We start from the raw sequence: 25,678 nt of genomic DNA on the forward strand, positions 1-25,678 counted from the left end.
AAAAGTATACCTCTGCTCGGAGAGATGGTAATCACGCCACACATCGGACCATCCCAGTAGTGGCCAGGAGGTGTAGTTTGAATCTACATGTCAGTGGTTGGCGCCCCGGTTCGCGACACCTGTCCATGGATGTCATGACGTGGTTCCAGTCTCCACCCAGCAGCTCCAGACCCTCAGGGAGTTCCCCCCAAAGCCACGTGATTTTGTCAATGAAAGTATTTCCCCATGGAATGTCCCGGAAATTATGGTGCAACGGCCCCCTGGATCTAGCCAGTGTTTGACAGGAATTAACAGGACGCGGCGGTGTATGAGGATCGCTGTCCCCCGGGATTCCCTAGTGAACACTGAGTGGTATATTGTATAGTATTCGAATCTGGTGAGGCAGGGAACTTTATTGCCTAGGAGGTGAGTCTCCTGTAAGAGAAGAATGTCCGCCTCATATCGTTTGGCTTGGCGAAGGACAGCGCCCCTGTTGACTTTGTTTAGCAGCCCTCTTGCTTTCAAGGATACTACGGTCAATTCCCCGAGTGGGGGAGAGCATGTGTGTGTCTTCATCTAGTCTATGTGAGAAGTCTTTTTAGCTGAGGTTGTGAAGTTGTGGTGTAGCGCCTGTGCACAAACAGAAACTATAACAATAATAACATGAAACATCTAAAATTCCCCAACTGACCACCCCCACCCGATACTGTCACTAACAAAGAGCATCCGTTGCAGCGAAGGGAACCCCGAGCCACCAATGGGGGGTCCTAGGAATCCTCCTCTAATCGTACCCCAACTTCCCATGGTACATTAATATAAATGTTTAGGGGTGTGATGGTTCTATGGCAGGGTCGCCATGCCAGCATAGCATTCCGAACGGAGCAGAATACACCAAAAGGATGGTAGACCATTTCTGGCCAGGAACCAGAGAGATGAACAGTTGCCAATATTAAGATAGTTGGACCCTGATCTATGTCTCTTCTTGGAGTTGTTACTCTTTGGCCTGTTCCGCTGTGAGCCCTGAGAGGAGTCGGATTCCAGTGGTGGCGGAGTGTGTGGTTTGAGATACATTGTTTCATCCGCCCAAGTGAAGACCGCCTCTGGTGAATCAAAGAAGTAGGTTTTGGAATTGTAGGTGATGCGCATTTGGGCTCGATACAGTATCATATATTGTATATTGAGGTCTCTGAACCTGTGCTTAGCTTCTGTGAAAGACTGGAGCTGCTGTTGTTCCAGCCGAGTATAATTCGGGAAGATCATGATAGGGTGCGATCCAAACAATAGTCGGTCTTTGTGATTCCTGGCGAATTGTAGTATGGCGTACCGATCTGCATAGTTCAGCATCCTGGCATCACCGCTCTCTGACTTTCTCTGGGGGGGGGCTTCTTTGTCAGTGTCTGGTGCGCCCTTTCCACAATAAAACAAGCGGATAGTGAGGCCTCAGGCTGGATGGCCTTCAACCACTGTGTTTTAAAGTGGTCCATGGAGGAGCCTTCACAGCCCTCCGGAAAGCCAATAAATCGCAGATTGGTGTGTCTAGAGCGGCCCTTCGCATCTTCCACACGGGACGACAGCTTTAGCGCCACCACTGTGAGTTTGTTCACCTTCTTCTGTAGAGCCGTTACGGTATCTTTGACTGTCGAGAAACATGTTTCTGCCTCAGTGATGCGAACTACAGCCGTTCGTAAAAGGAGGCCTCGGACCCCACGGCACCAATCTTTGCGTCGAGAACATCTCTTGCCTCGGTAATTGCCGCCAAGAGCACTGCGTTGTCCGGAAGCTGCCGGCTTCCCCCCCCCGTGGCGTTACCCGGGGTTGTAGTATAGTGATCCAGAGTGCTCTGCTTGGAGCCAGTACCCCCTTGCCTGTCTTTCCCCATGCTAACCGGGGAGAAGGCTGCCCGGTCCAGCGACAACGAGAATCCCACACCAATGAAATGTTGTGTCCGGACCAGTCAATCCTGAGGGTTGCCCACCCAAGAGTCCCTTCGATCTCGCCGGTTGACGTTACCGCAGGCCGGACCTCACGGAATCCGGCTCGGTCCAGACTACACCCGCACCAAGCCTGGCCTGGCCACTTCTGTAGTCCTAGGTGGCCAGACAAGTAGGCCCCCTAACGGAACCATACTCATCGGACCCCTGGCCTGGCCCTGCAGGGACTGTGCGCCGCAGGTGAGTTGCTGCTGCAGAGATGTCGCTCCCCCATCCTGATTAGGTGCTGTAACACCAGCAGAAGAAGCTCTGTGCATCAAATCTATGGGGCGGGTTGCGTCATCTGCCGCAGTAAGGGGTCCCCTCACATTTCTCAAGAAGACATCTATGTGGACCTTGCAGGTATGAGATATGCGGGCCCAGGCTCAGCCCCCTGTTCCTCCTGTGGGGACCCGGTCTCACCCCAAGATCCCGCTGCAGCCGCGGGCACACCAGTGGATATTATTATATGAATGCCCTGTTGCTCGATCTCCAATTGGGGGGGGGGGGGGGGGGGGTGTGGAGGGCGGCAACTCCCACTCGCTGACCACGTCCTCGCACCCCAATTCAGACATTCTGCGGCAGGTGTACAGGCTTTGTGCAGGTCAAGCGGGGCCGGGCGTGGCCTGGCCAAGAGCTGCTTCTGGCCCTGGCCCCGGCCCTGCCGAGGAGTCCGCCGCCTCACACCAGGCCCCCGCTCCCAGGGTACAGATCAGCACAGGCGGCCCAGACCAGGCTGGGGAGGTCCCGCAGTGAAACGCCACATGGCCCAGGGCACTTGGGTGCGACCGCACCAACGACCAGGACAGGCCCGTGTGGACAACGGGCCCGCCGACACCGCCGGATGATGCCCTGGTTCAGGCAGCCACCTCTGCAGCACCAGACAGCCGCGGCGTCACTTCACCTCCGGGGGCTCGATTAGCCCCTATCTGTCCCTCGGGTCACCCGCCGAATCAAGGTATGTAGGCACCGGGGGAGGCCTGTACCACACTTCATTCAGCCTCAGTCTGGGATGCACCCGCGACGCGCCGTTGTTTCTTATCCCCGAATCGGGGCTCCTGTTTGTTCCCGGCCTCTGGTATGGCTATTGTGATCCGCTGGAACGAGTACTATGGTGAATTCCAACGTATTACAGGCGTGGATGTGCGGAGCCTTGCTAGGCTGTGACTGCCAGTTTGGCTATCCAAGCCACTCCCCACTTTTTTAATGGATTCAGTGACCTCATCAAGTGTGATTTTCCTTTCCTCCTGTATATCTTCCATAGTTAGTCCAGGCAGTGTCCATCTCTGTATGCACTGGGTTAATGCCTCTTCACTTCCAAGGCTTCCAGCTTCCTTGAAAGTTCTATACTATTTGGCAAAGGCCTGAGCTATATCGAACCCTGTCACTCTGCTCTCCAGTTTATCAACAATTACCCCTACCCACCTATCTTCCTCTTCTCTTCTATTTAGGCAGGTCAACTACCAGCCCACCTCATCTCCCACTTCATAGAGTGTGTGTTGTGCTACCATCAGGTGTTGGCATATGGAGTTTTGCAACATATCCCAATACTCTATTTTGAGTACTTCCAATTGTCTGATTGGCTGAAGCAGCTTTCTCTTGTTACCTAATTTCGGGCTCCACGTCTTTAACCTGATCTAATTTCGGTCTATTCTTTCGGGCGATCATGTTCAGCACTTATTCCTTTATCGCTGCTTTGCATGCTTCGCAGCGAACTACTGGGAAATCTACCCTCAGTTTCTCAAATGTATTACTCTGGCTCTATTCCTATTTCCTTTACTTTTGCCAGATCGCAGGGCTCCCATGCATTCAGTCTCTAGTTTAACCTCTTCCTCCTTCCTTCTCCTGCTAAAGTCATCATTAGGGGGGAATGATCTGATCTTCCTCATGCAGGAGGTCTATACTTTTAATAGGGGTGATTTTCCCTTTGGGGATGAAGCAATAATCCAACCTGTAGAATACTTTATGTGCTCCTGAATAGAATGATTAGTTTCTATCATCATGGTGCTTCAGCCTCCACGTATCTGTCAACCCCAGAGCCCTTGCAAACTGAAACAACTGTATGGCATGTGTTGTGCGGAGATCTGCAACTTTAGATCGGTCCTTGTTTATTTTAGTGACATCATTAAAATAACTGATCAACAACAAGAGAGAAAGGGCTAATGGACACTACTATACCCCAGTTCAATTATTCACGTAAAGTCGCGTGATTACGTGGGCGGATCCCACGTATCTGCAGTGTCACGTGATATCCACGTCAACTATGGTGACTGTTGATAGAGGATTTTAAAAGGCCAGTGGTAATATATTAGAATACTGTGAACAAACTTTATTGCGCTACAATGCGAAAACCCTCTAATGATTATACCTTACACCAATACAGTGCCATCGCAGAAATATGCAAAGGCTATATATAAGGTATTTATAATCTGGTTCAATTTCCGCTGTAATTCAGATCCTGGCTCCGGACTGGTTAGATCGACCAGGATAAACCCATGAGTGGACATTCATAAACTGGGCATTCAGTTAAAGGTACTAAGCCTAGTGGTAGCAATACCCTACTGGCTAGACAGTCAGCGATGCATCACAGATCCCCATGGGATGTTATTATTCAATCCTCGTAGATGGGTTGAGAGGCGATAAACCCATCGCTGTTCTTTTTCGAATAGTGACTCCTGCACTCTGGCACTAGCATGTACTTGTTCGGCTACTGTCCATTTAATATCGTTTGGGGTATGCTTTGCTTGGATGAAATGTGCAGTGAGTTTGGTGGTGTTTTTATTACACCTTACATTGCTGCGATGTTCACAGATCCTTAACAGGTCACACGCGGGGAGCCATCTGGAGTGAGGTAGGTGAAAGTCGGTTGGATCCAGTGTGGCGCACCAGCTCTTTACAACATAGAGCGGTATGGCATTTTATAGTGACGACTTTTCCTTCTTATATTTGACAGTACTCTCCGATGTGAAGTAACCCCCGCCGCCGGTCCCATGAAATGAGGCACAATTTGCTTTCACGTAAATATTTTATCCTTATATGCTGCGCCATTAGATCTTTTATTTTGGGTGTTTTTTTAATTCAAAACATACGACTCGTTAACTACGAGCCGTTTTTAGAAACTGCACATTTTTCTTATTAGTTGTGATAATTACAAATTTGTGGTCAGTCTTACTAAGTCATAAGACGCCATTCAGCCTACATCGGGCACACAGGAATTGAGCTAAAGGGCAGAATGGGCCATAGCCTTTATCCTCATTTCAGTGAAACATACACTTTTTCACAAGGTTTAAACATTTGGACAAAATAAACGGTGAATAGCCCGATGACAAATGTTTGGACACTCTAGAGGGGTATAAATGCGGAGTGCACTTTAGCCTGGGTGAAGATTAAAATTTATAATAATCTCGGTATGTAAAGGATTGCATGCATCATTTTCTAAAATATGTTTGCTTGTATGCCTTCTTTTCTTTTCTTTTTTATATCCCTACAGGTTTGGACACCTAGAAATTCCTGGGTGGTCCGGTACAAAAACCATGAGTCTAATATTCTACTCTTTTCCTGACACTGAGGTTAGGGTGCGCCTTAGCGTGCGTACACCGCCCAGTGTTTCCACCACTTGTATATCTTGGTCCTGAAGAAAGCTCGGCCGAACTGGCTGCAATGAGCAGAAACATGTCGACCCTTTGATACACTTATGGGACATTTTGGCTCAAATTTATAGTCAAGCCTGTCCATAATCATTTTTAATGTGTGCCCACTCTAACCTTTATTAAAGTTTGGTTTTGGTTAAAGTCAGCACTCTTTTAACTTTCACCACCATCACTTACTGCACTGTTCCCTTTGAAACAAAACCAGCTCCACTGCAATCGCAGGTGTTGTAGCACACCGGGTAGGCATTCGGCCCGCCTGGTGAAAACCCGATGATGAAGCATGTCACCCAATAGACGGGTGAGTGAGGGTTTTATATATAAAAACCTTGGTTTTTTCATGTTGCACACCCTTTCCCCCTCTATTTTTGTCCTTCTTTGTTGGCTACAATTCTAGATTAGTCACAAGAATAGACACTCCTTTGTTGTTAGATATCATTAAAATAACCCCAAGTATATGGAGCAAGGAGTCAGCTTCCAGGAGTATAGTGCCAATCTCACCCAACACTTCCTGTTGGAGTCTGGGAGGTGCATATACGTTGATTATTGCAACCCCCCCCCCCACTGTCCCTATATTCATACATAGCATCAGGGGGGGTCCACCCATCTCCTACTAATTTGGAAAGGCAAAGTTTTTTTTGCAGTATTGCAGTTCCTATGGAACCTTTTGTGATTCCTGCATGTGCAAGGTTCTTATAGTTGCCCTTTGACAGGAATCTACAGTCAGTTCCCTTTAGACGCATTTCCTGCAATAATATATCTGGGGCCCTACTTTCAAGAATTGAGCAACCACATCCATCTTTATTTCCTAAGCCATTTACATTCTAGGCTAAGATCTTGAGATCTTTACACTGATCTATCTGTGCGATTGTAAACTATGGTGTTTCTTGATAATGTACTAGGTGGTTCTTACCTCTATCCAGTTGCTGCCCTTTACTGCAACTCCACTGTTTTTACTTCCTCTACCCCTCCCCGCTTTTTCTTAAACTCCCCCATAAGCCAAAACCCGGTTCAGCATTCAACTGCGTAAATGTCTGTCGACCTCTCCTCCCCTCCCTACACTCTTTCCCTCATCCTAACCTGTGTAACTAATAAACTGTGACTTCGTTCCTAGTCTGTCTCTTTGTGAGACTTTGTGTGCAGGGAGCAACTTACAATTATATGTCTCTGTCAAGCCTGGCCTATCATGCTTTACATGTTTGTGGGGAGCCTGACTGAGCTGGGCCTGACAATCTGCCCATTTCACCCTCATCCGTTGGCCCCTTTGTTTTCCTCTTTACATCATATCATATTGCCCCTAGTATGTCTAAAAGGTTGATCGCCAGGGGTACCATTGTGTACAGTTGATCTAGTTAGTGGCTCTCTCGTCATCCGTTTCTTGCAAGTTCCTTTAATGGTCCATCTCCTGATGTCCAATCCCTCGCATCTCCCTCTGATACTGCCATTATGTAAATGTAGTTGAGCTTATATAGCGCACAGCTACCCGCAGTGGGTTTCCCGGCGCTTGCTTAGGGAACCCTTCCTGGTATTCCCCTGTGAGATAGCAGGGTATCCACAAGGTGAAAGTCAGGCATCCCGCCGCGAGGGGCCGTTGTGGAGATTAAGCAAGCTATTGCCCAGAGTCGCAGAGTGTGAACCCGTGAGTCGAGGAGGCACCGGGGCGAGAATTATCGAGTCCGTGGAATTTTTAGCCCAAAACCCCGCCAAGGCGGGGAATTGAACCCTGGTCTAGGACCGATCTCAGCTTCCGGGTCTGCTGCCTCTAACCCCTAAGCCACACTTCTCCCTCTCCCTATTCCCTCTTGGGGACCTCTGTTCGAGTCATTCCTGTCGTGCTACAAGGCTGAGCGGTTTCTATTATGTTTTCATTATTTGGGCATTGTCCATTTGTCTTTAGGGTTTATCACTGTATGCTTACTCACAGTTGTGGGAGAGTATCGCAACTGCCAGTTTCCCGTATGGCTCTGACTATGGGCAGGTGTTAATTCAGCTCTGTCTCCTGCCGCACCTAAGAACATCTGCAGTCTGGCCCGTCCAATTACAGGGGCCCTACTGTGGCAAGACTTCAAAGCCTCTTTGAAATTTCCTGTTAGGTTTAGTAAGGCCTCCAGTTTTCCCTCTTGATGCTTCTCTCTTTGAAAAGGAAGTTGACCGAATGCTTCAGCAGTTCCAGTGCCCCTGGGAACATTTGCATGTACTCACTGTCTCCACAGTCAGTACTGCTTTTCTTGTTGGGCCCAATGATGTTTCAGATTTTGGGAGGGGGGGTGAGTTCACTTACCAATGCCATAAATATCCTAAACGGGGTCTGGTTGTTGTATTTAATGTCTTGTTGTCCTACCCCTCCCCCTGCTCATACTACACCACAAAGCTAAGCTCCTCCATATCTCTCCCATTCTGACTTCCTGTTTTTCTCCTTCCTCTGCGAGTGTGCTTATATTTGGCCTTGTTAAACCACCTGGTCTCCTCCCCATAGCTCATACCAAGCAAATCCGACCCAGGCCTTTGCCTCTCTGTTTGAGGTCACTCCTCTCTCTGAGGTTCAACACTCACCTAGCGCTGCCCTCAACGGAAGCGTTATTGAGCCCTGCCACCGCTTAGCGTCCATCAACTGCGCGGCCTTCCACTCTTAAAGCACTCACCTACAGGAGATCTTTCCCCTGGCTTCTTCGTGTCATTAACCTCTGCCATGGGCTGCCATCTTGATTGGCACAGAGTTAGCGTCACCAGGCCGCTTCTTGCAAGGGAGCAGTTTTCATCCTTATTCTCTCTGCTAAAGATGGCAGCTGGCCCCCACAGAATTGGGGGAAGTCCCCTCTGCAGTAGTGTTGCTGGATGATGAGGTCAGGAGCAGGATTATGAAAGTAATTTTGTCAGGCCAGCCGGTGTCCACTCAACTCATTTCCGCTCAGCTATTTAGTTAGCCATGCCCATATCAAGAGGAATTTTTAAAACATAGGGGAGCTGTAACAGTTCCGTAGTTCTGATTATCAGATAAGGAGTCTTTTCCCAAACCACAGCGTCCAGCACAGGATATGCAGTGCTGTTCACAGCATGATGACCCTGATGTGCTCTGTCAGAAGAAGAATGCAGTTGTCGTTCTTGAACCAGAGGAAACGCCAGTTTTAATAAAAATGTAATGTCCATTTAATAGCACCAACACCGTAATCAGCATGATGTTCCACATTAAGAGGAAAACACTCCAGACTGTCCAGAAACAGGACCACAATGGTATGAGATACCCGTCACAGAACCAGTAGCAAACAAAGAGCCAGAGGTGACATTGAACAACTGTGAAGTGCATATGTACTTTATTCACCTCAAAGTCAAAGTTATTTTCATAAAGTGTTATTTCTTGCAAAGGAATAATTTCAGTTGATGTTAACTCCGTGGTTCATAGTTAGCCATAGTTGTAGTTAAAACTGTTGGTTTTGAAATCGCAACAACAGGTTCCTATGTGGAAGCTGGCACTTGGTGTAAAGCTAGGGACACAGCAGGATTCACTGTTCCTGGACCAGGACTTGGATTCCAGTGCGATTGTTCTCTTCTAGAGGTTGTTCTTTACAGAACATTAGAGAGGCTGCAAGTTTTTACTCTAGTGTCACTTTGGTGTCAAGGGGGGTCTGCTGAATAGAATCGGCCACATGATGCTTTTTAACATGATCGAAGGACACATTTTTCTTTTTCTTTGCCCCAGGCAGTGAAGGCAGAATTACAGTCCATGTGCCTTCTACACCATGAACTGGAACGGGTGGTCTGTAAGATGGCCCAAAAGCTTGTTTATTGGAAATCTTTTCTTGAACCAGCTTACACGCTCTGGGGATCCCTCTGTCAGCAGCTTTAGAAACCTTATCTTCACCAGTGGTGAAGTCAGAATGCTTTAAATTGAATAGCTTGTCTCGGACCTCTTGGACACTCTGTAAGACATGTAAACTATTGTCTGGGTCAAATGTTTTCTCTTCCGCCACCTTTCCGGGGCCTATTAAGATCAGGCACATACATAGGTACTCTGACAAGCATCTCATATGGTGTGGCGCCACCTAGGCAAATTATTTAATCCTCTCTGAACTCCCTAGAGGTCCAGACATGCTAAAGTGTATAATTGGTATGCTCTATTAAGTCATTGCTTTCTGCACAAAACTTGTGTGAGTAATGCACACATAGTCTCAGAGTAGACATAGCATCCCTGAACACCTTTGCAGTGTACACAGAAGCACTAACTCAATGAAAGGTGTGAACTGCGCCCATTGCTACACAGCACTGCAACTCTTATCTGCATCAGCATTTCTTTGAGGCCCGACCTACAGGAATCTTGTTCATGAATCAACAGTTACATACTTATATCAGTTTACTAGATTGATTGACCCAATATGATGGAAGAAAATTACCTCAAACGAGCGATCGGTAATAGTAAGGGGAGTATGCGCAGGTCGTGAACAGTAGAATGTTAGACTTGTTAGTAAAGGTTATATTATTGCTATTATAGAATATAGCTTGAATTGTGCGTGGAATATCCTGCTAATCTGTTTTTCTACATTATAAATCCTTTCTGGAGGGTTTACATGTCCATCCTTAGTCTCAACGTGTATAAATTCATCAGTCAGATTCACCACCAGAAACTCTTGGAGAGTCTGGCCTATTACGACTTCTGCTGCACTGTCCAGAAGCGCTATCGTCCAAGTCCCATTTTGCAGAAGGATCCATAGTTTGCAGGGTATGTTTTGTAAATTAGTAAATTAGTCTGGCCACTTTCTTCTTTTTAAAGTGAGTCTGGACCTTTCTATTCCTACTTTACACAACTTCAGCTTCACATCCTGATTCACCTTTCTGCTTGAGATACTTGTCCTTTCTGTGGTACTCGGTTCATCCACTCCCTTCCTCCCTTTTAATGTCAGAACCCCCAGATGCATATGTTTCAGAAATCATTTCCAGAAGCTTTAATTTATGTGCTTGAACAGGAACTGCTGCAGGTCTCTGGCATATCTCCGCACATGTTACTCAGAATGATTGAGGAAAGTGTTTCACAACTTCCCATGAATTTAATTCCTACATCTAGATGTGGTGCAACTCCATGTTCAGTTTGTCCTGGTTTTAATACATCTGGTGGCACCGCTAACGAGGGAGTGCCATGCATAGTAATATAGATGCACACAAATTTACTTCCACTGGTGCCACCATCTCAACATGTAGACACATAGTCAGAATTCTATGCTATCCGTGAGGTATTGTAAGTATAACCTGCGTCCAACAGGTTGGTCTTGCGAGTAATTCTGAAGGCAATTTCGGTACTCTTTAAAGGCACTTTGCTCATAACTTACAGTCTGTGGATTGATTGCTTGTATGGCGACATGAGACTGTGAAACAGACCCTGCTGGAACTGCTCTCCCTGCTATTGTCTATGGTACACATTGTCCGAGTCCCCTATTCAAGGCTACTGGCTCAGGAAAAGTTTTATACCAGGCCAATACAGGTACGATGGCCCCATCATTAATTAGGAGACCCCGTCTGACATTCTGATGTGTATGTGGTAGTTAATCACCAAACCACTTTCGGTGTTCTTGGTATGTCAAAGCAACCTCCAAGTCATGATATACTTGGTATTGTGTAGGAACTGCTGCAGCTGTTTATGTTTGAAAATGCGTTAAGTACTGCCACACCTGAAATACTGATATTTCATTTCTGGATTATTTTCAACATTAGGAGATTATTTTACTTCTTTTTGCTAACACTCACATCACCTACACACGCATATCTACTTCTTATTTTACTTCTGGTGGTTTTGTTTTTAAAACTTTTATAAAAGTAGTGCTCTCAATTTTCCATTGCAGTTTCTTTGCCCAATGTTCGGTCATTATCCAAATGTAACAATTTTTCTTGGATTTTTAAATTGACTGTTGTATTTATAAGTTGATTCCTGACTATTTCATCTTGTTGACCCTTAAATCTACAGGTGGCAGCCAATATATATATATATATAAGCAACCAGCATACTGTTCTATGTTTTCCCCTTGCAATTGAGCCCTTGAAAACAATTTGTGTCTTTCTACAATAATATTCCATTTGTTTGATAATTCTCCTATACTGTGTTGTATGCCTTATCATAGGCATTATCCTCCTCCAGTTGCATGCAATTGTCTTCTGTTCTAATTGGAAGAGGTACATTTATTTAGCACCTTCCTCCCTTCTGTACCTAAACTATTTTTCAACATAGCCAATTTTCTTTTTAAAACAAACACATCACTTTATGTGGTTTCTAAACAGGTCGCAAACGCTACTCTCTAGTCCTCCCAATACATTTCTAGTTTTCCCCGGAGTCTGTAAGAAGATAGGAGGATCTATAAGAGATTACATAATGCGCGTAAATTTCAGTCTGAAGTAACTGGAACAAGATATAAAATAAATAACAAAATAAAGGTAATGGCCAACTAATTAACTAACACAAGAAGAGTGGACACCTTAATCGTAGATGGATTGCTTGGGATTTCTTCAGAATGTGCTATTAGCTTGCTCAATCTATGCATCCAAATTAGTTAAAAAAATATATTTTTATTGGAAAAAATACATGACAGACAACATCACTGTTTCTCATACAATACACATTGCAAGTTACATTTAGCACCGTATTGAGGACCAAGGCCAAATAAACATATACCTTAAACACTGTTTTCCCCATCCCTTTGTAATTCCAATTCTACCACAGGTGATACACAAATCTCCCCCCTCTATAGATTCCATTGGACCATTTCCTGTCCCACTTCTTCGGGCACCCCCTAGCAACAAACACTTCTTTCTCAGCTATCATGCATCTATCAAACTCTCTCTGCCAGACCGCCACTACAGGAGGCGTCGCTCCGCCCTAACCCCTCGCAATTTCCCTCTTAAATAATGTGAAGCCTAACGTCACAAACTGCTGCTCCATCTCGGTATGGTCAGTAGCCTCCCATATATTGAGCAGGCCCAATCGTGGCATCAGATTAAGTGATTTCCCCAGTGCGGAGTGCATATGTGTCGTTATTCTGTCCCATCGACTCCGCACCAGCGGGCATTCCCATACCATATGATAAAAAGTGGCCGACTGTCGGCAGCCCTTCAGACACAGATCGTCTGGCCGGGACCTGATTTTCGCAAGAGTGACCCCGGTCAAGTATGAGCGATGCAAAATACGAAGTTGAATAAGTCGGAATCTGAGTGTGATGGCAGCCTCTCGAGATGACATTAGCACCTGCCTCCAATCCTCCTCATCAATCGACCCAAGGGCTCTCTCCCACCGCTCCTTAAGCTTCCCGAAGGAATCAGGCATATTATTACTGAGTTTCTTATAAATGAGGGAGATCGCCTTGGAGTGCAACTGCCCATCCAGCAGACGATCTTCTAGAGGGGACAATTCCGGTACATCCTCACAGCTGGGGAACGCCGTCAGCAAACATTGGCGGATTTACAGATATCGAAAGTCCTCACTCGGCGCCAACCGGTAGGCCTTCTGCAGCTCCTCAAACCGGAGAATCTTACCCTTTTTGATCAGGTCGCGAACTGTTGAAATACCAATAATATCCCACCTGTAGAAAGCAAAGCATACCGAGTTTCTGCGAATACCATACCGGTGTCGCTTTAGTAAGCACGCTTGCCCAGCCTAAACAGGAATTAGCTAACTTCCAGATCTGCACCGTGTGTTGAGTGGGACCTATAAAATGTTGCCTCCTAGTATGAGAGTAAAGCGCCCCAAGATAACCGGATCGATCCATCTGATACCTATCCAGAGCACACGCCGGGTCATCCGGTGGTGCATATCGCCACCTATTCACAGTCACCAATTGCGAGGCCCAATAATACAGCCATATATCAGGTAACGAAATGCCCCCATCATACCATCCCTTCATCAATTTCTGAAGCGCAATCCTCGGGGCCTTCCCATCCCAGAGTAGTGTATGCACCTTTCCCTCAACTGCAGCAACGTAAGTATCCGGAACCCTATGAGGGCAATTCTGGAGAATATACAAAAATCATGGAGGGGCCAGCATCTTAAAAAGAGCAGCGCGACCCACCAGTGACAACGGCAGAGACCTCCAATACTTGACGTCAGCCCGCAGCTTTGCCAACAAGGGCGCCAAATTACGACTAAAAAAGAGAGCCGGATCCGGCGTGACGAAGATTCCTAGATATCTAAATCCATCTTCCGAGATCATCAAAGCACAATCTCTCGGGAGACGAGGAATCTGTCCATGGAGCACATATAACACCGACTTGCCCCAATTAATAGCATACCCGGAATACTTCTCAAAATTTGAAAAAATATTGAGGACCATATGGATGGACCTGTATGGGTATGCAATGTATAACAATATATCGTCTGCATACAGGGATTTTCTGTCTTCGCACTCGTGGGACCACCGCAGACCCCTCGTCATTACGTCACGCCGTATCCAGGCTGCCAAGGGCTCCAGCATGAGCGAGAACAGCAGCGGCGACAGCGGGCAGCCCTGTGTGGTACCTCTCCATAAGGGGAACTGTCTGGATGTATAGTTGTTCACTCTGACCTGCCCTAAGATGTCTGTATAGATTAGCCATACCCACCGTATAAATTTAGGGCCCAACCGTGCTCTTGCCAGAACTTCGAACATGTAGGGCCATTCTATCGAGTCAAACGCCATAGAGGCGTCAATGGACAGTATGACTGCATCCTCCTCTAGATATCGATGACGCGCCAACACATTATGGAGCCGGCGAATATTAAGAGCCGTATTTCTCCCTGGCATAAAGCCGGATTGGTCTGGGTGCACAAGGGAGGATATCACTGTTCCCAGCCTCGTGGCGAGTACCTTCGCCAATACCTTCACCTCTACATTGATCAAGGAGATCGGCCTGTACAAACGACGATCGTTCAACGGTTTGCCAGCCTTGTGAATTACCACAATACTTGCCAGCCGCTGATCCGGCGGTAGAGTCCCTTTCTTCCAGCTTTCCTGATACATTTCTCGCAGGTGCGGGACCATTTGGGAAGCCACTACCTTGAGAAACTCCAATGGGGTACCATTAGGCCCCATCGACTTCCCAGATTTAATTTGGCCAATGGCCTTCCGAATCTCCTCATCGGATAGATCCGCGTCAAGTAGCTCCCTATCTATGTCTGAAAGAGTCAGTACTTCGCTTTCTGCCAGCAGTTGACGCAAATCCTCCGTGGTATATGACGTCGAGGGTGAGTACACTGTTTCAAAATAATCAGCAAATGTGTCCGCTATTTTGCCTGGGCGGTAAAGAACCTCACCACTTGGCATCGTCAATCGGGGCACCCATCTCGCGCCTTGCTCCTTCCTTTCCAGCCACGCAAGAGTCTTCCCAGCCCTATCTCCAAGCTCATACAGCCTGTGGTGGGTAGCCGCCTGTTTAGCCAACATGTTATCCCGAGCCTTAAGTTTGTATTCCTCCTTTTTGAGCGTCAGGCAATGTAGCGCCTCCTCCGAAGGGTGGAGTGCATGCGCCGCCTCAAGTTCTCGAAGGGCTTCCTCCAGCTGCGCCAGAATCTCACGCCGCTTTGCAACATATTTTACTTTTAACGACCGGGCATACCCTTTTAGGACCACTTTATAAGCCTCCCATATCATCTGTGCCGACTCCACCGACCCCACGTTTTCCTCCAGAAAGTATCCAGTCTGCACCCCGAGTTCTTCCCTGATATCCGGAATTTTAGGCAACCATGGGTTAATAACAATAGTGCGACTCTGCTGCTTATCTCCATGAGTAAAGTCTATTCCCACTGGGGAGCGATCCGATAAACCTCGGGGATATGTCCTGGGCCGCCTGAAGTTACCTACTGAGGCCGCGTATGTCAAAAAAGAATCAATTCGAGAGAGGCTCCCATGCACATTAGAAAAATAGGTAAAGTCTGTAGTAACGCCCTGTAACTTCCGCCCCACATTCCGTGGTAAACTCTGCCATAAGCTCATTCGGCCTCGCCCCCTGCCGTTGCGGGTACCTGCCAGTTGTATCATTCATCGTCATGTTGTAATCCCCACCCATTATTAAAATACCATCTGGGAGATCAGTCAGCACCCGGCCCAACTCTACTAAGGTATCCTTGTCCAATGCTGGCGGCAAATAAACAGAAACTATGTTCAAGGCTCTCCCCTCCCACTGAGCCTCAGCCACTGCAAACCGCCCAGCAGAATCCACCCAGGTATTGTTAACTATCAATGGAGTGTTCCTTCGAACCAGAATACCTGTACCCTGAGATCCGGTGGTATAGTCAGCATGCACCAGGAGCCTGTACCCCCATCTATTCAGGGCCTTACTTTTATTGCCAACCAAGTGGGTTTCCTGCCAGAGGACCAAGTCCGAGGATTGTCTCTTCAAATGTTGCTAGACGATGCCTCTTTTTATTTTATCGCCCAAGCCATTAACATTCCAGGTAAGGACAGAGAGCACTGAATCATGCTCAGCCCCCATCCCCCAACACGGCGAACATCATAGTATCACAGGTCGGAAACACAGCCAACAATACCATTCGTTACTTGCAAAGAAAGGCACCAGCATCACTTTTGAGTCTGTCACGTAAAATTCGAAACATGAAAAATAAACAATGTAACGCATTACAATCACTATGAAAGCATTCTCCATAACCCACAGTAAAAGAGCAATCTTGTCCACAGTTTAAGAGCATATCAATGTTTTGGAAACAGCAACTGACCACCAAACACCCCCCACCACTCCTTGCCCCCCCTTGCACCTCCTCCCTGCCTGTGGATTTAGAACTAGCCACCCCCAAACATGGCAGAGTGCCTCTCACCCCCTCTGAAATGCTAGATATGTAGAGGGAACCGGTCCCCCCTCCCGCAGACACATTATACAGTCATCAAGATTCACCTTGTCTTACAAAAACTAAGCAACATCATATCACATCAATAAAGTCAGCAAATAATACACATCATTTACCCCGAGTGCAAAAACAGTCTCGTTTCAAGAAGCCAGATTCCCCCCTCCAAGATCCCCTACTTGCGTATATCGCCAGATCAAAGCTCCACAGACCAAACTGAAGCTTTTCAATCCTGCTCCTCCAGTCTACTTGTTTCCGCTGCAGTGTCAGTACTTGCCGCCTCTAACCGGGCTCCCCTTTGTAGGCCAGTTCTGTCAGGATGGTCCCTTCTGAGATTTCCCACCGTGTTCCAACCCTCCATCCAGTCCCACACCGCCTCCGGTGAGTCAAAGAACTATGACTTGCCATCCGATTCCACCCGCAGTCGCGCTGGGAAGAACATTGCATACTTCACCTCTCGCTCCCTCAGCTCCTTTTTTACCGCTTGAAAACTTCTCCTCGATTCAGAAAAGGGGGTGGTGATGAACAGAGTGTCTGAATTAAGCAGACCACTCTTACCCAGTCCAAAGATCAGGGCTTGATCCATCACTGTTTTTAGCTCACTGCACCATCCTAGCTCAGAACCTGGCTACATGCAAATTAGTCTGTTCCTGTCCCAGTGCATGATGGGAACAGGGCAAACCAAAACTACCAAGCCAATTCTTATACTGGGAAGGAAACAAGCTTCCGGGGACCGGTTTCTGGCATTTCAGCCGTCGTCGGCCCGGCTTGAAAACTTCTCCTCTTCACCTGGACCTTGGCCATGAAATCCGGAAAGAACACCACCTCGTAGTTATCCACCTTCAAAGGCGGGCCGGACCGTGAATTTTGCATAATTATGTCCCTGTCACGGTAGTTAAACACTCTGGCAATCAAGGGCCTCGGGGACGCACCTGGCTGCGGTCGACCACCCGGCACCCTATGAGCTATTTCAATAGAAAAGTAGCTGGACAACGTTTTGGGCTTCAGGTGCTTCGTGATTAATTCTTCCACATACAAGTCCGCGGCTGGCCCCACCGTCCGTTCCGGAACCCCTAAAATTCGGATATTGTTGCGGCGGGCCCGCCCTTCATAGTCATCCAGCTGTTGCGACATCATCGCCTGCTTTTTCTGCATATCTAGCATCTGACTCTGGAGCTCCGATGTGTCCGCCTGTAAGGCACTTGTCACAATTTTCAATTCCTTAACCTTCTCATCCATTTTCCTGAAATCCGCTCTTAGTAACGAGACCTCAAGGGTGACTGAGTCAACCGAGGTACGTACTCCACCTATCGCCGCCATAACATCATGTAAAGTCGGCTCCGGTCCCCGTGCGTGGGCCACCACTGGTCCCTCCTTGTCCGATCGCGGCGAGTCACCTTTTACTCCCGCTTTGGCACAAGCAAATTTCGCCAGCTGTTTCTGGGCGTTGGTCCTAGAGCCTTTCCCTTCTGTCGCCATAGTCACAGAAGTCAAACCCCCCCCCCCCTCCCCCACAGACAAGTGTAGGAGGCACCCAGCCAGCTCGGCCGCAGCCAGACGAGGAAATTATGTCAAGTAGATTTATGATAGCACGGAGCACCACGCTCCGGGGTCCGATCCAATAGCCCTCCACACGTGACGAGTAGCCGTCAAAAACCAGAGGCCAGCCACCTCCTTATCCAAGAACGCACCACATTCCGTCTTGTTGCAGAGCCCAGGCAATGCTCAAAACAGCACACAGCACTTCCAATAAATCCATCCATGGAGATCCACCATTCACTGTACCTTCCTAGGTCACCAGGGATGAGTCGCCGAAGGCCACAGCACAGGTCTGGGGTCCGCGCTCCCGGGCACCCCAACAGCTTCCAGCAGAACAACCAGGCAGAGCAGACCCCACCAGCCAGCCTCAGCAATGTCCAGCTACAACAGCCCATGCATCTACCAATGTCCACGTGAGACCGCCAGGCTCTCCTCTCACTGCCCTGGGTAGCCGCCTTCACCTCGCTCCTCACCGGTGGGCCTCCACCCCGGCCCTCCTAACAGCAACATGGAAGGCCACTGCCTCCCTAAGTGGCTCCTGTCGCTCCCCAGGCACTAGGCAGCAAGCCAGCACAGCCGCTCTCCGGGGAGTCCGGTCTTCCCCTTCCGCAGTCAGCCACCGAGGACCCACCACCAAGCTCCCGCAGGGCACCGGCGGAGCAGCCCAACAGCCCGACACTGAAGCGCCGCCGTGCCCCCACCTCCAAGTGCCCCAGCTCCCGGTGTACAATCAACACTGGGCCGTCGGCAGCACCCCACTTCCGCAGCTCACTCCGACACCGCTGTGCAGTCCATGTCTCCGCCAGTCCACAGCCACTCCCTCTGTTCACGCTCCGCTCTCCCCTCCTCACAGGCCACAAAGCCGGGGCCTCGATTGTCAGGCAGCCCCCAGCGCCATGCACGTGCCCCCACCGCACAGCCAGGGGTGTCCCGGAGCCACCGCCACGGGTCCTCCACCGCCACACCCTGCTGGGCTCATCTCCTGCCCAGGGGGGACGCAGGCACAGTTCTGGGCAGCGTCAGGTATCGATCGCGGGCCGGGGCCGCCATCTTGCCTCCACGGCGTTCCCGAACTCGGCCGTCCACAGCTGGCAGATCTCGCCTCAGGGGGTCAAGTAGGCCACACGCCACACGGGGTGGGGGGGGATTTTGTGGCAGGTGTCAAGCCCCCGGCCTCAGAAGCTCCGCACTCGGGTTTAGATGGCTGCAGGTCATGAAAATCCCGCGGAAGGGCAGGAGCACGTTTAGGCTGCGGCCATCTCTCTTGGCTGCAAGCCACGCCCCCTCCACAAAGATTTACCTACTAGTTAATGCAAATCAATACCCACATTTTTGTGACTAAGAAAAATGGTAAGCTAAAGACTGATATATTGATCTGCTGACAACTGTGAATAGTAATACTGAGCCTAATTTATGAATTGGAGGCAGGCTTTGTACATGGCACTCTGAAATATCAAGAGAGTGTGCCAATGAATCTAAATGAGCAGTTTATGTTTCACGACCAGGCTTTTTATTATTATTTTTATTGGGGAAATACTCTAAGATGGCAAAACTGAATGATATATTCAACCACTCTAATTATCATACTGTAATGAAATCCAAGCATACATTTTTAAACATGGGCCCTATTTGTAATGTAATAGACAAGGCAACCAATTTACAGTGGGCAAACCTGTGGAGAAATTGTACTTTATTTAATACCAACCAGCGAGAGAATAGAAAATAAATGAAGCTCATGTAATAACATTTAGAAACGTTTAACAAGTAGGTGTGTTTAAATATGTAATGTCTTTTCTGCGGCATTTTAAGAAGCTCATTAAAGGATGGCTGCTAGTAAATACAATCATTTCATTTGGTTTCTCTAATCAGAGCATGGATGATCTGGAAAAGAGTCACGAAAGCCTGCTAACAGGAGCACAGAACGAGCTTAGGAAGGAAATGGCTATGCTTCAAAAGAAAATTATGATGGACACAGTAAGCATCAAGTTCAAAGAAAATATATTTTATTATTTGTAAATTGTAACAGTAAACATGAACTTTAAATATTTAGGCAATACCCTTTTATTTATCCACATAAGCAAAGTTTTATAAAATATATTTAGCGTTTGTATAAAAATAGGTTACATTTGTTCACAAGTTTTTCTTTTTTTCAAACAGCAGCAGCAAGAGATGGCAAGTGTTCGCAAGTCCCTTCAGTCAATGTTATTTTGATGCTTCACTGAAGAAATAACTTCCACCTAAGTAAAATGAAACAATTAAGATGATGAGACAGGGAGGTTAGACATGGAGTTCAAGTACTGTTAATGTTGCTTTGGTTTTATAAATCGGTTAAAAAATGTAAATTGTTTGTATATTTCTGTAATGTGTATCCCCCGGACAATAAACTATATTGATTAATAAAATCGACATGTAATGCAAGCACTGTTAATTAACTCAAGTTATCTTCCCCATTTCACTTCTTCTGTTAATTCACGCCCCAGTGCAACATTTTTATAGAACAAACAGTCTATAGCCTTACATCATAAAACGCATTATTAACTATTGCAAGCCATGTTGGGATTCTACATTCATATTTAAAACGCCTTTGGCTTAGTCAGGCACAAGTTTTTGCAAATACGATTATATTGTTGAATTTGTAAGAATTTAGAAGCTATTAGGCTGTGGCAGATAAAAGAATCGAACCATGTTTTTGTGTAAAAAGGTAAATACACGCGGGTGGATGTTTGTGTTTGCTCCTTGTCAGAGTCAACCACAAAAGTAAATTAGCATGTCCTTAATCCTCTGGTAGCTTGGTAGTGGCACAAAAACATCCAGGCTTAACTCAGAGGCATTGTGTAAAGGGTTTATGCAGTACGCAAACCATAATAAAGTGAAAACACAAAACAAGAAAAATCCCAAACCAATTTACAAAAATGAAGTACTTTTTATTATATAAAATGACAACATAATGAAGGAAACCCAATCAGTAGAACCGGAGATATTGATATGGAAGTTTTTTTAGAAAATAGCACCAAGAAACAGAAAGTACCACTTGCGGTCATCTGGGTGTGCTATTCTGGGGGAAATTCACATGTAAAGGCGACCGCAGTGGAGTGCCGTTCGTGTTAAAGGAGGCTACTAGGCAGAGACTTTCAGTGTGAAGAGTAAGTTGAGTATCGTGAACCGTCATTGTTGCAGCGCCAAAATCCGTTCAGCGCTGGAGCTTCACCTTTGTGGATAGTCACAGACGGTTGCTGTTGGTGCGCAGTCCAGGTCTGGTGTTGCTGGTTGTTGCGGGAAGCTGTTGTTGCCGTAACCAGCAGGTCCTGCTGGAACTTAGCATTGGCTGTCGTCATGGGTGGCAGAGTCTTGGCACGAACTGGCCCATTTGCGGTTACAAAGAGTCCAAAACTTCAGGATTTTCTCCTTCATCAGGAGGAGTTTTAACTGATGCCAACAAAGGGTCCAGGACGTGGAGGCTACCTCTTGGGGGTCAGGATTCACTCCAGCTGTGGCCAAAAGCAGGTCTCAGGCAGGCAGAGTTGGTGCTGGTCAACTGGGAAGTTGCAGGGAGGCCTCTTGAAGCTTGTTTTGTCTCTGTAGCTCAACGGGAGGTCAGCCAACTGACACTTGATGTCACTCAGAGTAGCCGTGGGTTCAAGGCAAGCAGGTCCAATCTTCCTTCTTTACACAGCATGGACTTTTTTTTCAGTAGCATGGCAATCTTTGGCAGCAGGGCAATTCTTCCTCTGAATCTTCCACAGGTCCAGGTGTGTTCTGATGAATGGTTCTGAGGGTCCTATTTTTATATTTGTGCCCGCCTTAGAGTGCGCAAATACTTTGACCTACCCTCCAATCTGGTTCTGTTCAGTTCCTTACCTGTCTCCAAACTGCTGTGTGTGCTGCAATCACAGCCATTTGAAATGAATCAAGGCAGGGTCATCTCCTTCCCAGCCAACCTGCCAGGAAGACCCTCTCCCTTCACACCTAGACCTCCATTGTCCCAATGTCTGGAAGCAATACACAAACCCTAGCAGCAGAGCAATTGACCAATGAGACACTGGCAGAAAAACACACTTGGTCGGAACAAGAACATGCTGACTTTCTAAAAGTAGCATTTTTATAATTGAAACATTGAATCCAATGTCACCATTAAATTGATTTTAAATTATGATTCAGTTGAGAGAAAACAGAATATCTCTACCTGCTCCCAATCCTAAGTTAGCACTTATTAAATATAAAAACGTATTTAAACTAGTGTTAGCCTATCGGAGATATAAACCTTGCAACAGTGAAAAACGACGTTGGTTTTACATGTCCTAACAGTGAAAAACTCCTAAACACACATGTCCTACTTTGTAAACACCATGCACCCTTCCCAATAAGCCTTTATTGTCTACCTTAGGGGTGACTTATTAGTATTAAAAAGGAAGGTTTAGGCCTGGCAAATGGTTTGTTTTACCTGTATGAAAGGGCAGTTTAAAACTGCACTACAGGCTGCAGTGGCAGGACCGAGGCATGTTTTACAGTGCCACTTTAGTGAGTGGCACAATAAGGAGTGCTGCCCACTAGTAGCATTAAATGTACAGGACCTGGCTACAGGTAGTACCATTTACTTAGGATTTACAGGTAAATAAAATGTGCCAATTAGGTGTAGGCCAATTTGACCATGTTTGTAGGAGAGAGCACACACACTTTAGCAGGAGTGAAGTTCACAGAGTCCTAATGCGAACAAAAATAACTTCAGCAAAGTAAGGGGATGAAGGCAAACAGTTTGGGGGAATACCATGCCAGGGATGGTAGATATAATACTTAAGTTGCTGTCAGCTCTTGGTGAATGATTGAGACAACATTTTAAGGAAATAGCTACTCTAATTTTGGGAAGTCACAATTTTTGCCCTAGGCAGTGAAACCCAAGGATGCCTGGCTTTCAGGTACAAATTTATAGATTATGCTAAACAATGTTGTGCTAAAGTATATGTAAACATGTTTATTTAGCAGGTAGATATGGCCTAATTATGATGGCGGAAGGCACACCACTGACAGCCTGTCGGTTCCGGGCCCTCCGCCATCAAACTGCGATTTTCCGCCCGCCAGATTACTATGGCGTCGGAAAGACCAACCGCCACGGTTCCAACAGGCGGTCACTTTCCAACCGCCTGTTGGAGCAGCTGCATTGCACAGCATGGCGGCGGTGCCTATCAGACACCACCATCAGGGTTATGATATCCCTTTTCCGCTGGTCGTTTCGCAGCAGTCAACCAGCCACGAAATGGCAGGCGGAAACAGATTTGGAGGCCCGTAGCAGGCCCCCATTAATTCCTGGGCTAGAGCACTGGGGGGCACCTATTGCCCCTTACGTTTCCCTGCACCATGTGGTAAGCACCGCACGGTACCTGCCACGTAGTGCAGGTGCATTTGTAGCATTGCGGCGGGTGCTGCAGTTAGCAGCACCCACCGCAATGTTAAATATAGCAGATGCGACCGCCGTGGTGCCGGTCGCATCATAATTACATTTTAGGCCACCATCGTAATCAGGCCCTTAGTTACTGTAGCCCAGAAGACTAACTGACGTTCCAATTCCGAATCAGGAGTCCCGAGCTCTGGAGCTAGTTTTGTATGAAATTACAATCTGACTTTTATTTTTGAGTTTATGTTGATTGAATGCTTTTATTTTCTGTATTTGTTGTAAAGTAGTTGGCAATAAACTTATTCTCCCACTCACTCTACAGAACATAATTCTGTTTCAAACTATGTTCTGTGTTAAACGCTTCCAATAGGCATTTATGAGATTCCTGGAAACATCTAAATATAAAAGGCTCACTAGCCCCTCAGGGTCCTAAGAACCAAACATGCAAATGTCCTGATCATACCCAAAAGCTATAACATGCCAAACCTTTTTTATTTTGAGCACTCCCAGGATTTTCCAACATTTTAACTTCTACTTTTACAGTCTTTCTGACAAATAAAGTGTGGCATTCTATTCATGTTCAGTGCATTGAAAGTTATCACACACACAAATATTAAACATAATTCCTATTATCCTAAAATAATTTACATAAAATTATTTTCCTTTAAAATTTTAACAAATATAAATATATTAAATGAATTAAAAAAAAATACAATATACAGTCTAACCCCACAAAATATCACACAGCCATTAACAATCAAATAAATAAATTATTGTTAGATCTGGGGGTCTCTAGTTGGCAACGATATTCACCTTTGTCCAAATAGGGACTCTTACTTCTAAGTCAGGATCAGGGGATTACACTCTTAAATAACCCCTGCTCACCCCCTTGGTAGCTTGGCACGAGCAGACAGGCTTATCTCAGAGGCAGTGTATTAAGCATTTGTGAATATACACAGTAATACAGTGAAAACACTACAGATGGACACAACACAGCTTTTATAAAAAATAAGTATTCTTTATATAGACTTAACACAAGACCGCAAACGACAAAAATCCACAATACTATAATTAAAGATGACTTAAAGATGTTAAAAGTTGCTTAGTTCAAGTTGATGATAAATGCGACACAGTTCTCAACAAAGTACCTGGATGCGTAACGTAAAGTGAACAAAAGGCTCGCTAAAGGGGAGATGCGTCGGTTATGTGATCTGGGGGAAATGATGCGCCGTGCCTCAATGCTTGCGCAGAGTAGGGGATGTGTTGTGATCCTTACCGGTAGCGGGGTTGATGCATAAATTCTCGGCCTGCGGGCCCGTTGCGATGCGCAAGATGGGGCCTTGATGCGATACAATGATCCGCCTGCGATGCGAGAAGATGGCGCCATTGACGTGATGATGCAATGACGATGCGTAGGTGCAACTCTGTACTTTGGAGCCGCGACATGCCCTGAAACACTCTTCTCTGGTGATGCAATGGCGACTCTCTCGATGGCATCACGCTTCTCCGGTGATGCAACAGCAGGTGGCTTTGACGAAGACACACTTCCAGGGAGGTGCGGCGAAGGCACGCTTCTCCGGTGATGTGACGATCTCAGCTGCGGCGGCGACATGCTTCCTCTCGATGCGTCGCACTTCCAGCTCCCAGCGACACACATATGTCTGTAGGTAGAATTCCCAGCAAGGAAATTCACAGTGGGAGCTGGTAGTGAAGTCTTTTGTCCCTTAGACGTCAGCAGGAGGCAAGCACAGTTCAAGCCCTTGGAGAATATTCTGTAGGTGATGAAAGTCCTTAAAAAGTTCCTTCCCCTTTCCCTTGGCAATAAAGAAACCACTGCAGGCCAACCCAGCAAACAGCACACTGGCAGAGGGGCAGTCCAACTCCTGCAGCTTCCTTGGTTCTCCTTGGCAGAAAGTTCCTTATTTCCAGAAGTGATCTAAAGTTCTTGGGACTGGGTCCCAATATTTATACCCCAAAATCCTTTGTTCTCTGGAGGCAGAGAGGCCTCTGCCTAGTCCAAACCAGTTCCTGAGCACTTTGTTTACATGACTCCTTCCTTCCTTTCACAGTGCAGGGCAGAGACATCAGCCGCCCCACAGGAAGTGGAATTAGCACAGGAGAGGGAAGGCACAGCTCTGGAGCACTTTGTTGACATGATTCCTTCTCTCCTTTCACAGTGCAGGGCAGAGACATCAGACACACCACAGGAGGTGGAGCCAGTATTGTAGAGGGAATGCCCAGCCCTATTCAGGTCCCAGGTACAACTCCTCCCTCCCATCTACATGCAGATCTCTCTATTCACCACTGGGCTGCCCCAGCCTGTCTCCTGGAATTCCCCAGCCCTGCC

At 47.0% G+C, this 25,678-nt stretch overlaps 2 protein-coding genes across 8 annotated transcripts in view; one reads left to right on the forward strand and one right to left on the reverse strand.

The window, feature by feature from the left end:
- SYCP3 (synaptonemal complex protein 3) overlaps nt 1–20,362 on the forward strand; it is a 1,302,221-nt gene extending 1,281,859 nt beyond the window's left edge. For all 6 annotated transcript variants that reach the window (XM_078675094.1, XM_078675093.1, XM_078675124.1 and 3 more), the window contains 2 exons: nt 19,812–19,916; nt 20,100–20,362. In XM_078675094.1, the coding sequence (XP_078531220.1) occupies nt 19,812–19,916; nt 20,100–20,153 (159 nt within the window). In that variant the 3' untranslated portion in view covers nt 20,154–20,362. The remainder of the gene's footprint in view (nt 1–19,811; nt 19,917–20,099) is intronic.
- CHPT1 (choline phosphotransferase 1) overlaps nt 19,924–25,678 on the reverse strand; it is a 448,829-nt gene continuing 443,074 nt past the window's right edge. For both annotated transcript variants that reach the window (XM_078675086.1, XM_078675079.1), the window contains one exon: nt 19,924–20,179. In XM_078675086.1, coding sequence (XP_078531212.1) covers nt 20,135–20,179 — 45 coding nt within the window. In that variant the 3' untranslated portion in view covers nt 19,924–20,134. The remainder of the gene's footprint in view (nt 20,180–25,678) is intronic.

This window comes from Lissotriton helveticus, chromosome 1_1 (genome assembly GCF_964261635.1).
Source record: "Lissotriton helveticus chromosome 1_1, aLisHel1.1, whole genome shotgun sequence".
Classification (NCBI taxonomy): Eukaryota; Metazoa; Chordata; class Amphibia; order Caudata; family Salamandridae; genus Lissotriton; species Lissotriton helveticus.